At 38.5% G+C, this 14,938-nt stretch overlaps 1 protein-coding gene across 2 annotated transcripts in view; it reads left to right on the top strand.

The window, feature by feature from the left end:
- Window positions 1-10,040: 10,040 nt before the first annotated feature.
- Window positions 10,041-14,938, top strand: part of LOC127941750 (RNA binding protein fox-1 homolog 3) — a 110,224-nt gene continuing 105,326 nt past the window's right edge. Inside the window, exons 1-2 of one of the 2 annotated variants that reach the window (XM_052537123.1) lie at window positions 10,041-10,299; window positions 12,404-12,482. In XM_052537123.1, the coding sequence (XP_052393083.1) occupies window positions 10,256-10,299; window positions 12,404-12,482 (123 nt within the window). In that variant the 5' untranslated portion in view covers window positions 10,041-10,255. The remainder of the gene's footprint in view (window positions 10,300-12,403; window positions 12,483-14,938) is intronic. The other variant, XM_052537132.1, reaches the window with a different exon arrangement.

The raw sequence follows: 14,938 nt of genomic DNA on the forward strand, positions 1-14,938 counted from the left end.
TCTCTTTTCCATGCAGTTTCAGTTAATGGTGATTGAAGCTTTCATGCTTCAGAAAGAACACTAAAGGGTCACGAGTCATATAAACGTTTGTTATGATACCGTTATGATGCTCTCTTATACTTTTCAAAGCTTGAAAGCTCCATTCATCATTGTAATTGCATGGAAAGTCATACAGGTTTGAAATGAATTGATGATGAGTAAATGATGGCATTTTCCTCATACCACACTCTCATTGCTATTTTCACGATGCAGTAATGAAGACCTGTCTGTGTGTTGGGTCTCAGTCACTCTATGAACGTGTATATGAGTGTGTTTATCTCCTGCTGGGAGTCTGAGGGGTTTTTCTGAGAGCTTTCTGCCCCCCGTCGACCTCTATTCATTGACAGTGTAATGTTGTTGAACACATGGTCAGCGATTCATTACCGGCATATTCTCATTTCATTCAGCAGTGTCCCGGATTACACATTAACCTCGTTTACACCTGTCTCCACTATGAATCCAGTTTGGATGCTAAAATTAACTTGTGTTCGGCATCTGGTATATGGGATCAGAATCCCGCCTAAAGTATTGCAGTCAGGGATAAAAAAAAATAACAAGCGTGAAAACTAAATTTAAAAACGCAAGTATAAATATAATATACAAGATTTGAAAATGAAAGCAACGTTTTCAGAATAGCAAATAATAGTCACAGATTAAAAATTAATTAAAAAAATATTATAATGAATTTTCAAAAATAGTAAGCATGAATCAGCTGTCAGCTACGAAAAACATCTTTCCATTAAGGACACTGTTATATGTGTCTTCCTGTCACTGCTGAAGGCCTGCCTGGCCCTCCGTTAATATTAAATTAGTAAATTGCAGGTGCATCTAAAAAAAAATTTGAATATCATGGAAAATGTATTTTATTTTTGGTAATTTAATTTAAAAAAGCAAACTTTATTAAATTCTAGATTCATTGAACACAAACTTTTTTTGTTTTCATGATGATGGTTATGACTTACAGCTAAAGAAAATTATTATTATTATTATTATTTTTTCTATTCACTATATATTAATTATAACTGTATTGTTACTTGAAATTATACCTATATATTATTTTTCAAATACATAAATACATTTCTTAATACTAAATAAAATAAAATAAAAATGTACGTTTTCTTGATAATATTGTTTTCTCTCTCTCCCTCTCTTTCTCTCTCTCTCTCTCTCAAAAATAGTTTAATATTTTTTCCTAGTGTATAAAGCCATATGTGATACATGACATGAGCATTCACTGCATATGAGGAATGACCATCGATCGTATGTTGTGAATCACCTGTAGTGTGTGTGTGTGTGTGTGTATGCGTGTTGTGACTGACAGATGGAGGGCGTTCGATTGGTCCGCACACATCTGTTGCTTTCAGCTAATTCATCTCATTAGTGAGATGTTTGCCGGGGGACTGAGAGACGTGTGTGTATGTGTTTGTGTGTGAGCCGTGGGTGGCAGATTGCATCGCCCAATTCCTTCCTGCGCAGGTCACAGGGTCACCTTGCATCGATTGCTCCTCAAAACATCCAAATCTGAATCTGACAAGGATACACACTCACAATAACATGTGCATGACACACACACACACACACACACACACACACAATCACCTGCACATTCATGCAGTCGTGAACGCCCCCACACACACATATATGAGCAGTATCCATGTGCATGTGCGTTTGTTAAGTGAGTTCAAATGTAGAATTTCATAAAGTGGTGTTCTACTGAATAATTAATTATTTATTCTGTCCGAACGCACAGATGGTCGTATGACATGACATGAACTGTGATTTCTGCATACGTACTTGTACATATTTATAACTGTTAGGATAGTTGTCACTATGCCAACACCCCCATGGCACCATGACAATGTCTAAAGGGAGGAGCTGAAGTGACATTCCTGAAGGGATGTTCAAGGTTCAAGTGCAGATAATGCACATAAGGAAATGTGGTCACATAATTTTAACATGGAAAAATAACCTTTTTTTATCATACTTGTAGTGATGCACTTACAATGTGGCAGGCTTCTGGAGTCTTTAAAAGCATAAATGTGGTGAATTTCATTAATAGTTCATTAAAAAACATTTACTAATTGATTTGAAAAGCATCTAAATTGCAGCATCTGAATTTTTCTGTGCATTATGGGTGATTTTATTTAGATATTTTTTGCATGATACCAGATATAAGAGCATTACTTGTCCACGTTTGCCTCATTTTAACATTTATGTTTGTTTTTGGGGGCTGCTTTTGATACTCTTTTAGTGTTTATTGCACTATATGCACTTATTGGTGAGTTGAGATAATTTTTTTGTTTTGTTTTAATAATGGACTAGTATCTGTTTAATTAAAGCAGGAAAATGCAAGACTGAAACCAGAGAATTTGGTAAATTTAGGTAAAAATTTGATAAATTAAACGTTTTATAGGACCTTAGAAATATTATTTTTCTTAAGCTTTTAATAAATTGTGGTAAATTGCATAAACTTTATGATTTCAATTAATTAGACTTGGTTTTTTATTTCAAAAATTTTATTTAAATTTTAAAGTCGTCCAGCAAATTTCAATTGGAACAAATGGAATTTTGGAGAAAATTAAAAAGCGTCCTATGGAAAAAATGGATTTCATAGGGTCCTATAATGAACATCTTGAACAGATACGTTTGATGGAGTTTAACTTTGTATTGAACCCAGAATGTTGTATACATGTTAATCAGGATAGAGTAATTTAATTTCAGTTCTCTCTGTGAAAATTGAAGGCACATTCATGGAGGTGTTTTGTAAAACATCCGGCAAACTAATTTTGCTGCGTATTTTAAACCTACTCATTATCTCCAGCTGAGATACATCTGTACATGATATACTGTAGATCTCAGTGTGTTTGCTGACAAATAATGTTTGAAATGAGGATCTCACTCACACTCTGTGCAGTGGCTTTAAAAATGATTGGACAAAAAGGAAGGTCTGAATGCCATAAAGTTAGCTGATAAAATATCTATAGCCTGAAGACCATGAGCTTGCCCTCGCTTCTTAACATCTGTCATTTAGGCATGTTGACTTTAAAGTTTAGTTTTTAGTCCATAATCCATAATATTGTTTCTTCCAGTAAAAAAGTTGTCTCCTCTTAATCAGGAGAGATCAAGCATAATTTACAAGCTAAAACTGTCCAAAACAAGTGTGTTTTGTTGGATTTTGATGTGAGAGGAAAACAGGAGATGGACTTTTTCACAGGAGGAAGCGTTATTATGGATCACAGACTCATATTTTAACCAAAAGTGACAGATTGAAGTCAAAATGTTTTGTCGGATTTGTTTCATTGTCACATAGACAGACAGAAATGGAGAACACAGAATGCAAGGGATCTAATTTTTTTTACACCAGTCATTAAACACACACACACACACAGACACACAGTGATTTCTTTTTATAGAACAAGTTCTCATTAAAGACAAATAATTATTCTGACGGCTGAAAGAGATGCTGCGTGTGTTTGTACACATGAGCATCAGCAAAGGGTCTTTTTGTTTGCACTGAATTTAGAGAGCTACCGTATTCACATTTTGAGTTTTGAATATGTTAATGATCTTTTGTGATTAGCTGAACTCTTTGTATTAGTGTAGTTCACACTGTAGTGTGTGGACGGCTATATGTTAATGAGCACTTGCTTGTGGTGTCATGAATCACGGATATTTATTAGATTAGTTTCAGTAAATATTGTGAGGAAGATCTGATTTTCTGAAGATCTGAAGCTTTTCACTTCGGAGCCAAGCAATAACATCATTCTCCTCCATCCAAGTGTCTGCAGTGAGCTACGACTTCAACGTGCTCTTGGAAGCTTTTGGTGTTGGCGATAAGGTGTTTCAGCTCGTCCCTGTGTCGAGTTAGTTATGCACTTCAGGTTGCAATACCCCCTGTTGTGCTTCAAGTGACTATTCTCATGTGTGCCTCAGCAGATAAAAAAGCTTTTCCCTAAAATAAAAATCGTGGATGAGTTATCTTTCCACTGCGGGAAGTTGACCATCTTGGAGCTGCCAACCAGGCTCCACTACCTTCAGGGGGGTGGAATCCCATTGCTGCTGCCACGATCTGGGGCTTGTTCTGGCGGCCAACAGACGAGAACCACTTCTAGCAGTAAAGAAGGTGGTTTGAGAGTTACAGGGGTGGCAAATCTCACAGGGAGCCAACCCTCTGGAGACCATCACTCCTCCAGCACCTCTGATCTAGTGGAGTGACCCACGGAAGGCACTGGGCCCTCTTCAATGAGCATACCAGTGGTATACAGTGGACCTTTCCTTGACCAGATGTCAATCTCAGCCTCCAAGTTGTGGAAGGCACCTTTTACTGCCAGAAACCAGCCTGATGTTTCCTTCTCCCTCACTACCCTTGATGGTGGTGCAGCAAGGGGGTATACAGGGGTCTCCCCGATGGAGCGGATGGTTGCGTTGCAGTTGTGTCCTAATACTCCCTCAACTCGGCAGGGCAAACCATGCCTGCCCTCCCTGGTCTGTACAGCCAACGAGTTGTCTCGAGCAATGCTCCCGGGAGAATGGCGACTCCATCCCCAGATGGTCCAGCTGATTTGGATACAATTCGGAGCCGCCCAGGTAGACCTGTTTGTTTCTCCAGAGACCTCTCACTGCCATTTGTTCTACTCCCTGACCGAGGAAAAACTCTGGACGGACACACTGGCACACAGCTGGCCACAGGACCTACGCAAATATGAGTTTCCCCAGTAAGCCTTCTCGCACAGACACTGTGCAAAGTCCACAAGGATGAGGAGCAAGTCTTGATAGTGGCAGTGTATTTGCCCACTCAGAGATGGTTCCTCGACCTACTGCTCCTCGCGACAGCCCCTCCTTGGCCAATACCTCTGAGGAAGGATCTACTGACTCAGAGCAAGGGCTCCATTTGGCACTCACGTTTAGACCGTTTACTTTTTTTCCAAAGCGCACTTGAAGCACTCGGGTACTTGCGGGAAAGGATGAAGCTGATTTCTTAGTTATTGTCACATGAACCACGGTGCGCTTGCGGCATTCTGAAAAGTTGAGATGTTTTTAACTCGATGCGGTGCGGACGCGCCTGGATGCTGGCTTCCATATTATGAGCGCGCATACGCTTCCATTATGAGTAAGCATACCGCGCGCCTACAGTACATTGGAAATAACTAACTTGAGCGTGCAAAAGACGCGATATTTGAATGGCCCTTATCGTTACACGTTGCTTTCTGACCAAGCGCGTGCTGTCACACACACACACATTCACTTGAACACAACGCACTCACGCTAAATCACTCGATCACTCACACACAAATGCTCTCTCTCTCTCTCTCTCTCTCTCTTTCTCTCTCTCTCTCACACACACACACACACACTCTCTCTCTCTCTCTCTCTCTCTCTCTCTCTCACACACACACACTCACACTCATTGTAATATGCACGTTTCTTTTTTTTCGCCGAGTGTATTTCTGTAATACAGTGTTAAAGGATTAGTTCACATAAAAATGAAAATTTCCTAATCATTTACTCCTCCCAATGCCATCCAGGATATCCATGGCATTTTTTTCTTAAATTATGTATTTGGTGACTCGACAGTTGGTGACTCGACTACAACACTGGCATGACCTCATCGTCAGGTTCCTTAGAGGGGCCGAGAGGTTAAATCCTTCCCCCCTCTATACCCTCTTGGGACCTGACTCTAGTGCTTTAAACACTAAAGCAGGGCCCCTTTAAGCCTTTTCATTCAGTTGAGCTAAAGTTTCTTTCATTGAAAACTCTGCTCCTGCTTGCACTGGCCTCCATTAAGAGGGTTGGGGACCTGCACGCATTTTCGCTTGATGATTCGTGCCAAGTGTTTGGACCGACTTACTTTATGGTAATCCTGAGGCCACGGCCCAGCTACATGCCCAAGGTTCTCACTACACCCTTCAAAGACCAAGTGGTGAACCTGGAAGCTCTGCCCCTGGAGGAGGCAGATCCAGCCCTGGCTTCGCTCTGTCCATTTGAGCATTAAGATGCTACGTAGACACAAAGCTTCAGGACCTCAGACCAGCTCTTTGTCTGTTACGGAGGCTGGCAAAAGAGGAATGCTGTCTCTTAGCTGTCTCTGTTGGGAAGTCATGGCCTAATGGTTAGAGAGTTGGACTCCCAATCGAAAGGTTGTGAGTTCGAGTCCCGGGCCGGCAGGAATTGTGGGTGGGGGGGAGTGCATGTACAGTTCTCTCTCCACCTTCAATAACACGACTTAGGTGCCCTTGACCAAGGCATCGAACCCCCAACTGCTCCCCAGGCGCTGCAGCATAAATGGCTGCCCACTCCTCCGGGTGTGTCTTCACTGCTCTGTGTGTGTGTGTGTGTGCGTGTGTGTGTGTGTGTGTGTGTGTGTGTGTGTGTGTGTGTGTGTGTGTGTGTGTGTGTGTGTGTGTGTGTGTGTGTGTGTGTGTGTGTGTGTGTGTGTGTGTTCACTGCTCTGTGTGTGTGCACTTTGGATGGGTTAAATGCAGAGCACAAATTCTGAGTATGGGTCACCATACTTGGCTGAATGTCATCAGCCAAGCTTATCAGGCACAGGGTGTGCCCTGCCCACTCAGGTTGCGAGCTCACTCAACTAGAAGTGTTGCATCCTCCTGGGCGTTGTGGCACCTTGCTGACAGATATTTGTTGAGCTGTGGGCTGGGCAACCCACATCACATTCGCTAGATTCTATAGCCTTCTGTGTTCTCACCTCAAATTGGTAGTGGCACAGAGAGGCCCGGTCAGTGTCGGCTTGCTATAACTGCTCCAGAGTGTCAAGCTATGAGGTCACCTTAGTAAATTTTCAATGTTCAAAAATGAATATGTTCTCTAAATAACTAATCTGCTGTGCATATGGTATGAAAATGATTGCTGCGAGACACTGGCGGAGTGAACGAACGAGGCTTGAGAGAACTGCGAGTGAGGGCTTACTTTTTAGAAGCTTATTTTTTGGTTTTATTTGTTTTCATAGTAATATCAGGCAACACTACAATGCTCACCAGAACATAAAAAAAAAAAAAAACATCAAACGGTGATATTATGTCAGAAACGTTATCAGAACAGTAGCATATAACACTAATGCAGATATCTGGAGAACAAGTAGATTACGTCTATGCTATTTCATATTGTAGTTACATTTTCACAAACAACATTCATAAGAACACTAGTCAAATTTATCATCTATATTGTAGCAATGGTTATTAATGAAAACTGTAGCCGTCATAGGCCTATGTATTGTTGAATGAAAAATAACAACTGGTAAAATTATCCCTAACCTAAAGTAATGGTGCAGTGTGATATCATTTAACAAGGCTCATTCCTCCATCATTCACAAACATCTATATATCTCATTTAAAGTGTTTAGTGTATAGAATGAGTTGTATGTGGGGTTATTATAGCACACTATGGCCATGCTCATGAAGGGAAACAGGACAGCTGCATTTGTGTAATAGTGAAGCCATCTGCTGGAGAAACAGAGCAACAGCAGCCTAAACAGCAGAGTAGAAGTACAGTAAAATCAGACATATTGTGAAATATTATTACTATTAAAAAATAACTGTTTTCTATGTGAATATATGTTAAAATGTAATTTATTGCTTTGATCAAAGCTGAATTTTCACCATCATTACTCCAGTCTTTATCATCACATAATCCTTCAGAAATGATTCTAATATGATTTGCTACTCAGGAAACATGTATGATTATTATCAATGTTGAAAACAGTTTTGCTACTTTATAATTTTGTGTAAACTGTGATGCATTTCATTTTTCAGGATGAACAAAAAACAAAACAAAAAACAGCATTTATTTGAAATAGAAATCATCAGTATTGTCAATAAATATTTGTTTATTTAATCTTGTTTTTGTTGTTGTTTACTTATTAATTTATCATTCTCATTATTAGTATTATTATATAATATTTATTTAAATAATAAAGCACATTTACCTTGTGTTTCCTTGTTTATGTTATACTTATCTACTTCATATTTTTGTGTAAATGTTTATACATTCTTTTTCCAAGATATTTTTTCATCAATAGAAATTTACTATAACAAGTCTTTACAGTCTTACAGTCCCCAAACCATTGAATGATCCCCTTCTAATGCACTTTGATGGAAAGTTGGACAAAATCAGTCATTTTTCAGCATTAAAATACTCTAAGATAGCTCTTCCATTATTGTAGTCAAAAACAAGGTATTATCACAGTTCTTTCTGTGGGTAACTCCTGCGCCGGATGTGAACAGGTTTTAGAGGAGTTGAGAGTTGAGACAGTGGGTCTCCAGCTGTGTGTGACTGCTGTCAGTAGATGGCGCTGCAGTCCTCCGTCTGTCTCTCATTACATGCAGCTCAACGGGTGCCGCGGGACACAGAGACGAGGACCAGAGGGTGAAGAGGACATAAACACTGTTTTTGAAGCGGTCCCTGAGAGGGGAACATGGCTGTTCATATAAACTGCTGAGAACAGCCCTGCTCTCTCTCTCTCTCTCCCTCTCTCTCTCTCTCTGTGTGTGTGTGTGTGTGAGAGAGAGAGAGTGAGAAACCCGTTCACACACACTCTGTGCCTCTGCATTAGGATGAATTTATTGCCCTTTTGTTTATATAGCGCTTTAATCAGTCTAGATTGTGACATAGCAGCTCAGTGTTAAACAGGAACATGTTTGCTGATTACATTAGAAAACAGTCTGTTTATCACTTAAAGTCAGTTCATTGTTGATTTAGTGATGTCATCATCCATCTCAATGTTGCCTGAAATTGTGTCCCCAACTAAGCAAGCCAAAGGCAACAGTGGCAGGTCGTGATGTCTATCTGTGTGTGTGTGTGTGTGTCCCATACAAGGGAGATAATTGAAATCCAGAAAGTCTGGCAGTAATTCGATAAGATGGAGCAGCACTAGGTCTCTCTCTCTCTCTCTCTCTCTCTCTGTGTGTGTGTGTGTGTGTGTGTGTGTGTGTGTGTGTGTGTGTGTTGAACTGAAATCTGAGCAGTAGTAATTAATGTAAGAATGGACAGCTCTGAGAACACCCTTCTTTAAGAGATCTGTCTCTCTCAATAACATGCCACAAAAATAGGTTACAACTCATGGAAGCTGCCACAAACATGTTCAGATCATATGGGAAATACACAAGCAGCAAGTATTCTTAATTTTAATTCATACATCCCTTGGGTATAAGTCTGAATTATATTGTTATTTATGCATTTTTACATTGACGTTTTAAGGATAATTAAGCACATTTTCCTCAATTCCACTTTCCACTTGATTTTATATTAATTCATTCATGCACCCTTTTATTTTTTTTTATTTTTTTTAATATATTTAATATATTTAATATATATTTAATATATATGTAATTCTATTTAATTAAATATATTTTCTCCAAAAAAGGATTGATTCATTATTTCATTCTAATGTATTTGTTTTTATTTTATATTCATTTATTTATTCAATTGATATTTTTGTTTTATAAAGAAGTCAGTATTTATTTCATTAATTTACATTGTTTACTTGTTTTTATTTATTTTAATTGAAGTATTTATTCATTATGGCTGCATCTGTTGTGATGCCTGTTAACGGTTCACTAAGGGTACCATAGAGTTAAATGGACAATAAATGGAGGACGTTAAATGCCATATTTTATTTTTATTTCATTGTTCCCAAGCCAATAAAGTGCAGAGGGCTCACAGGTGAAAAAAAAAATAAAATAGAAAAAGTTCAACATGGAAAAATCCTACTTTAAAAAAAAAAAAAAACCTTGGTTCAGGTATAACAATGATTCACTACTTCTCAATAACTACTGCATTCACTGTCATTACCAGAGAATTTATACACATGGGTTCAACCATTTCTCAGAAGCCGTAATATCACATGGAAATCATATGAAGTATTAACACATACAAATCAAGTAACACTATTTCCTTCAATCCATCAAATATCAATAGCACAATATTCCATGACTTCAATTCAGCAATAATTATAAAAGTAAAATACAAAAAAAACTCATGAACAGTTTCCAACCCTTTCCACACATACATGGTATCTCCCAATCCCCATGATGCAACACAGCAAAGGTATAAAAAGGCTGACAAAAGTCTCTTCGGGTCTTTTCTCAGTTCAAGATGGCCTCCTCCATGTGTGCTGATCCAGGTGATAGCCAACAGTTTATAGGAGACACTTCAATGTCCACTGGTTTTAGTGTTCAGGGCCAGTCTAGTTACAGATGTGTAAATGTGTGGGTATCGTCCGTCTCTACACCTCGCTGACACATCAAGGTAAATAAAGAGGTTTAAAACCCAAGAATGTGTTCATGTGTTCATGTGTTAATGCTTAAAAAAAGACCAGGCAGAGGGAACAGCTCTGTGACAATGCCTCGAGTCAAAAAAGAAGTGACATCTTATATCAGATTCCCACGCTTTTATTGCTGAACACATTAACTGTGGTAGGAGCTGGGTGGTGTGGTTACTATTATATATCTGTCTGTCTATCTATCTGTCTTTGTTTCTCTGAGGCCTGTCTCTGTTAAAGTGAGAATCCCGTTCGTGTGAGCTCCACACACTGCAGGAGGCTCATGTTCAAGTGTGTGAAGCAGTTTCACGTTGAATGGCTGTAGTACTGACATGTTCGAGAGAGAGATGGAGGTTTTCTGGTGGTTTGGGGTTTATTTGTGAAGACTCCGCACTCACCGTGAATCAGTTCTGCTCTTCTTCAGTCACGTGAATGATCAGGATACTTGTGTTTGGGTGTTTCTGATCCTGCGGTGTAATGCCAGATGCTCAGTATTAACAGTCCTGCATTAGACCCATGAATGTGTTTCTGTTTAATTACCACAAGTTCTAGTGTCCGCATGAATCTTCATCGTCTTACACACATGCTGACACTGTGTGTGTGTGTGTGTGTGTGTGTGTGTGTTGAGACGGGGCCGATGACAGAATCGATGCGGTCCAGCCGTGAATCTGTCTTTTATTACAGTAATATGATTCTCATCGATGAAACACTTTTTCATAATGGCCTTCAGGGCTTCAGCTGTGTACTTCTCATCACGTGAACTTTTTTTTAAATTATTATTTCAGTTGTAAATCCTAATCATTGTCATTTATTTAGTATTTAAAATGCAATAATCATAGTGATGTTGTGTTGCCTTGTATGAAATGGCAGATGTGGGTTATTGAAAGTGTATAGTTCAGGTCTGTTTTATAAACTCCTCCTGCTCACACGTGAGAAACATCTATGATTAAAATCCTACGAATATACCGTATTAATATTTAACATGAATGCTGGTAGGGTTATGATTTTACAACCTGGTGCATCTTCTGTCTCTGTGTGTGTGTGTGTGTGTGAGAGAGAGAGAGAATCTCCTCAAGTAACCTGCAGACCGTGACCCAGTTTGACTTTCTGAAGTAGCTGGAAGTGTTTCTGCAGCTCCAGATAAATTTGGGGCGTCTTGTTGTCAAGTGATGATTTCCACATGATGTATTTTTAATCAGTTAGAGGAAATGTGTTTCTGTGTGTGTTTTATAATTATTTCAGACTAGTTTTGTTCATGAAGATGGCTTCTGCATATGACAATTCTCTTTGCAGTCATTTTTAAATTCATTCCTATTAGCAAGTGGTGAGTAGTTCACTCGCAATTGAAAATTGGCTGAAAATATACTCTCTGTCAGCTGTTTGGACTCTCATTCTGACGGCACCCATTCACTGCAGATCATCCACTGCTGAGCAAGTGATGCAATGCTACATTTATCCAAATCTGATGAAGAAACAAACTCCTCTCCATCTTGGGTGGCCCGAGAGTGAGCACATTTTCAGCAAATTTGAACTTTCAGGTGCTCTATTCCTTCAAGCGTCTGTCAGATGGTGAAGTAGGGTTGGATCAGTACTCTTCGTCCTATTCTCAGTGTGTTTTGTGCATTCAGGAGAGCAGTGACCCAATCAAAATAGCAATGCTCAAAATATATGGCACACATAATGCAGGCAGAAATTATATAATGCAATTCAATTGAAATACAATTTGAACACATGGTCTTGTGTGTTAAGGATTGGTCTGGCATGAAAATAGCGTCAGTAGATGTGCATTTGAATGATCATGTGACACTGAAGACTGGAGGAATTAATGATGCTGAAAATTCAGCATTTCATCACAGTAATAAATTACATTTTAAAATACATTCACATAGACAATTGATATTTTAAATTGAAATAATATCTCCCAATTTTACTGTATTTTTGCTCCACTAAATGCATCCCTGGTGAGCAGATCAAAAATATTTCAGAACATTAGCGACTTTAAACTTCTGGGAAGTGTTGCAAATAATTCTGTGTATGTGTTTTAAAGCACCTGATTTATTCCTGCTGTGTGTGTGTGTGTGTTTGTTTCAGGATCAGGACCGGTGTGTGTGGAGACACGGAGACCTGGTTCATAACGCCGCTCGGTTCATGGATCCTCCCCTCAGGACAGGTCAGTGAGGAGAGCAAGCACTGCTGCGTTTGCATGAACACTTCTGTTGCTGCTCCGTTTCTTTCTGTAAGACGGATCAGCTAATATCCGCTCGGCCCTCCGGGGTGTTCAGGGTTCTGCATGTTTGAGTAATTGATGAATAGTTGTGAATATCTGGACAGTCTTCGTTTTGTCCTTCTCGTCGGCTGCTTAATAACTGTAAATAGGCTCCAAATCTCCCTGCTTTCTTTGCTTAAATCGGACTAACAAGGTTATTTTTAAATTAAGCACATTTATCAAACCACCAGGAGCTTGTTTGCAAACTTAAGTGGTTATTACTTGGCCTCAAAACCCAATTAAACCCACTTTTATGCACACACTTGCTTTCTCTCATGCACTTTCTGTTTTTAAGGGCATTTGTTGTTGCCTTTATTTCTACAGTAAGAAAGAAGCTTGTTTTGATTTTATTAATTAGTTAATTGAGTCAACTAGCAATGTCACCATAGTTTAGTAGTAATGAAATTTCACAATAATTTTCTCTACTTTCACAGCAAAACATGGCTATTTTTGTGAAGTAAAACTAAAACAATTAAAAAAAACCATTTTAATTACTTGAAATAAAATAGACGTAATAACATACTCAAGCATCTTTAAACTTATTTTATTTCAGCTAGTTGTAAGGCAACATTTCTCATTTTTGATTTAAGTTGAAATTACTGAAACTAAATAAACTAAAACTTAACAAAATCCACAATATATAGACATAAATAAATGCACTTAAAAATTGACAAAAAACACCACAAAACTAAATTTAATCTAAAAACAGAATAAATAAATAAAAGTGCATGCTAATAATATTTGCTTGTATAATTAAGCAAGTTTAATCTAATTAAACTGTCAGATATGAAATGACAAAGCACAGAAAATTACTGAACTAACTAAAATTAAAATGAAACAAAATATAAAAATGAAATTGAACTATGAATGTTTACAAAAAAAGGTTAAATTTTACAAATACTGTATTTAATTGTATGCATTTCTCAATTGAGTATTGCTTCATTAATTACGCAATTAAATTCACAGCAATGAAATATGACACACATCGACATTATTACCAAAAACTTATTAATTGCATAAAAACTAAATGATAAACTGAAATAAAATGGAAAAAAATGAGAATATTAAAATAAGATTTAATTCAAAATTAATAACAAATTATAAATCATTAAATGTATTTTGAATATTAATGCTCATATTCTAAACTGCCTGCATTTCTCAAGTAATAATGCAAGTAAACCGTCAGTAATGAAATGTATTTAAACTGCAGTGTAAGTGCAATAACGGCGTCAAACAGAGTTCACCGTATCTGTTTTTAATCTGTTTGGGATGGAAGTGACGGCGTGTCTGACATCTCTTCTGCTAACTGCACTGCATTATTGTATTAAGAGAGATCCCAGCTAGAAGCTACAGAAGCTTGATTTCATGCATCGTTTATTATGAAGCGTGTTGGGAGGCAGTTCCTAATGGACTGAAAATACATGTCGCATTTTCTGCTGCTGCAGGAACGGGTTAAGTGCTTACGATAGGAGCGCATGCCTGCAGTGTGTGTGTGTGTGTGTGTGTGTGTCAGGGCAGATGGTGTTGAATATCTGTCAGCAGGCAGCAGAGCTAGATTTATATTCTTGTGTTGTATTGACTGCTGTGTTTATAAGGAAACTCCAGCGTTTACTCATTACACTGAAGCAGCCTTGCCTCTCACACACACACACACACACACACACACACACACACACACGCGTACAGAGGAAACCTCGAGTTCATAGATGACTCATGGTAGAATCAGCTTTGTCTCACAGGTTTCTTCTCAGTTGTTTTTGTATGTTATTTATTAAAAATGTAATTTACTAAAAGCATTCATTCATTTGTTCATTTACTAAAAGCAAATGCTTGAATTTTGTTCACTTATAGAAGTGCAGTGTCTTGTAATAGTTTTGGCAAATGTGATTTGTGTTTTCAGCTCTGATTTGAATATTTGACCAGAAGTCTCCATATTTACTCTTAACTCAGCACAGAAACCATGATCAACTCAGAGGATTCAATGTTCAATGTCCTGAATCGAGCGCTGTGTCATCCTGTTCTCTCTCTCTCTCTCTCTCTCTCTCTCTCTCTCTCTGTGGATGGAGAGCCGTGCTGATGGAGGGGTTTTCTCTCTCGCCCATTAGAGGGCCTCATAAATCTGCTCTCACAGTCACTGCAGCACTGAGACTGAGAGACTTTCTGATTCAGCTGAAAGCTTTCTCTCTCTGTTTTTATTTGGAGGAGGCAGAGAGATGGAGGGAAACCCTGGTGGTGTTCCTCACGTACACACGGGTGAATCTCTCTGAGTCAGTCACACAGGGCTGCTGTCTGAGGAGTTCATTCAGCTATTCAGCGTTTTCTTCGCTGCTGAAGTGCAATAAAAACACAAATAAAAAAAC

The sequence above is a fragment of the Carassius gibelio genome, chromosome A3 (assembly GCF_023724105.1).
Source record: "Carassius gibelio isolate Cgi1373 ecotype wild population from Czech Republic chromosome A3, carGib1.2-hapl.c, whole genome shotgun sequence".
Lineage (NCBI taxonomy): Eukaryota > Metazoa > Chordata > Actinopteri > Cypriniformes > Cyprinidae > Carassius > Carassius gibelio.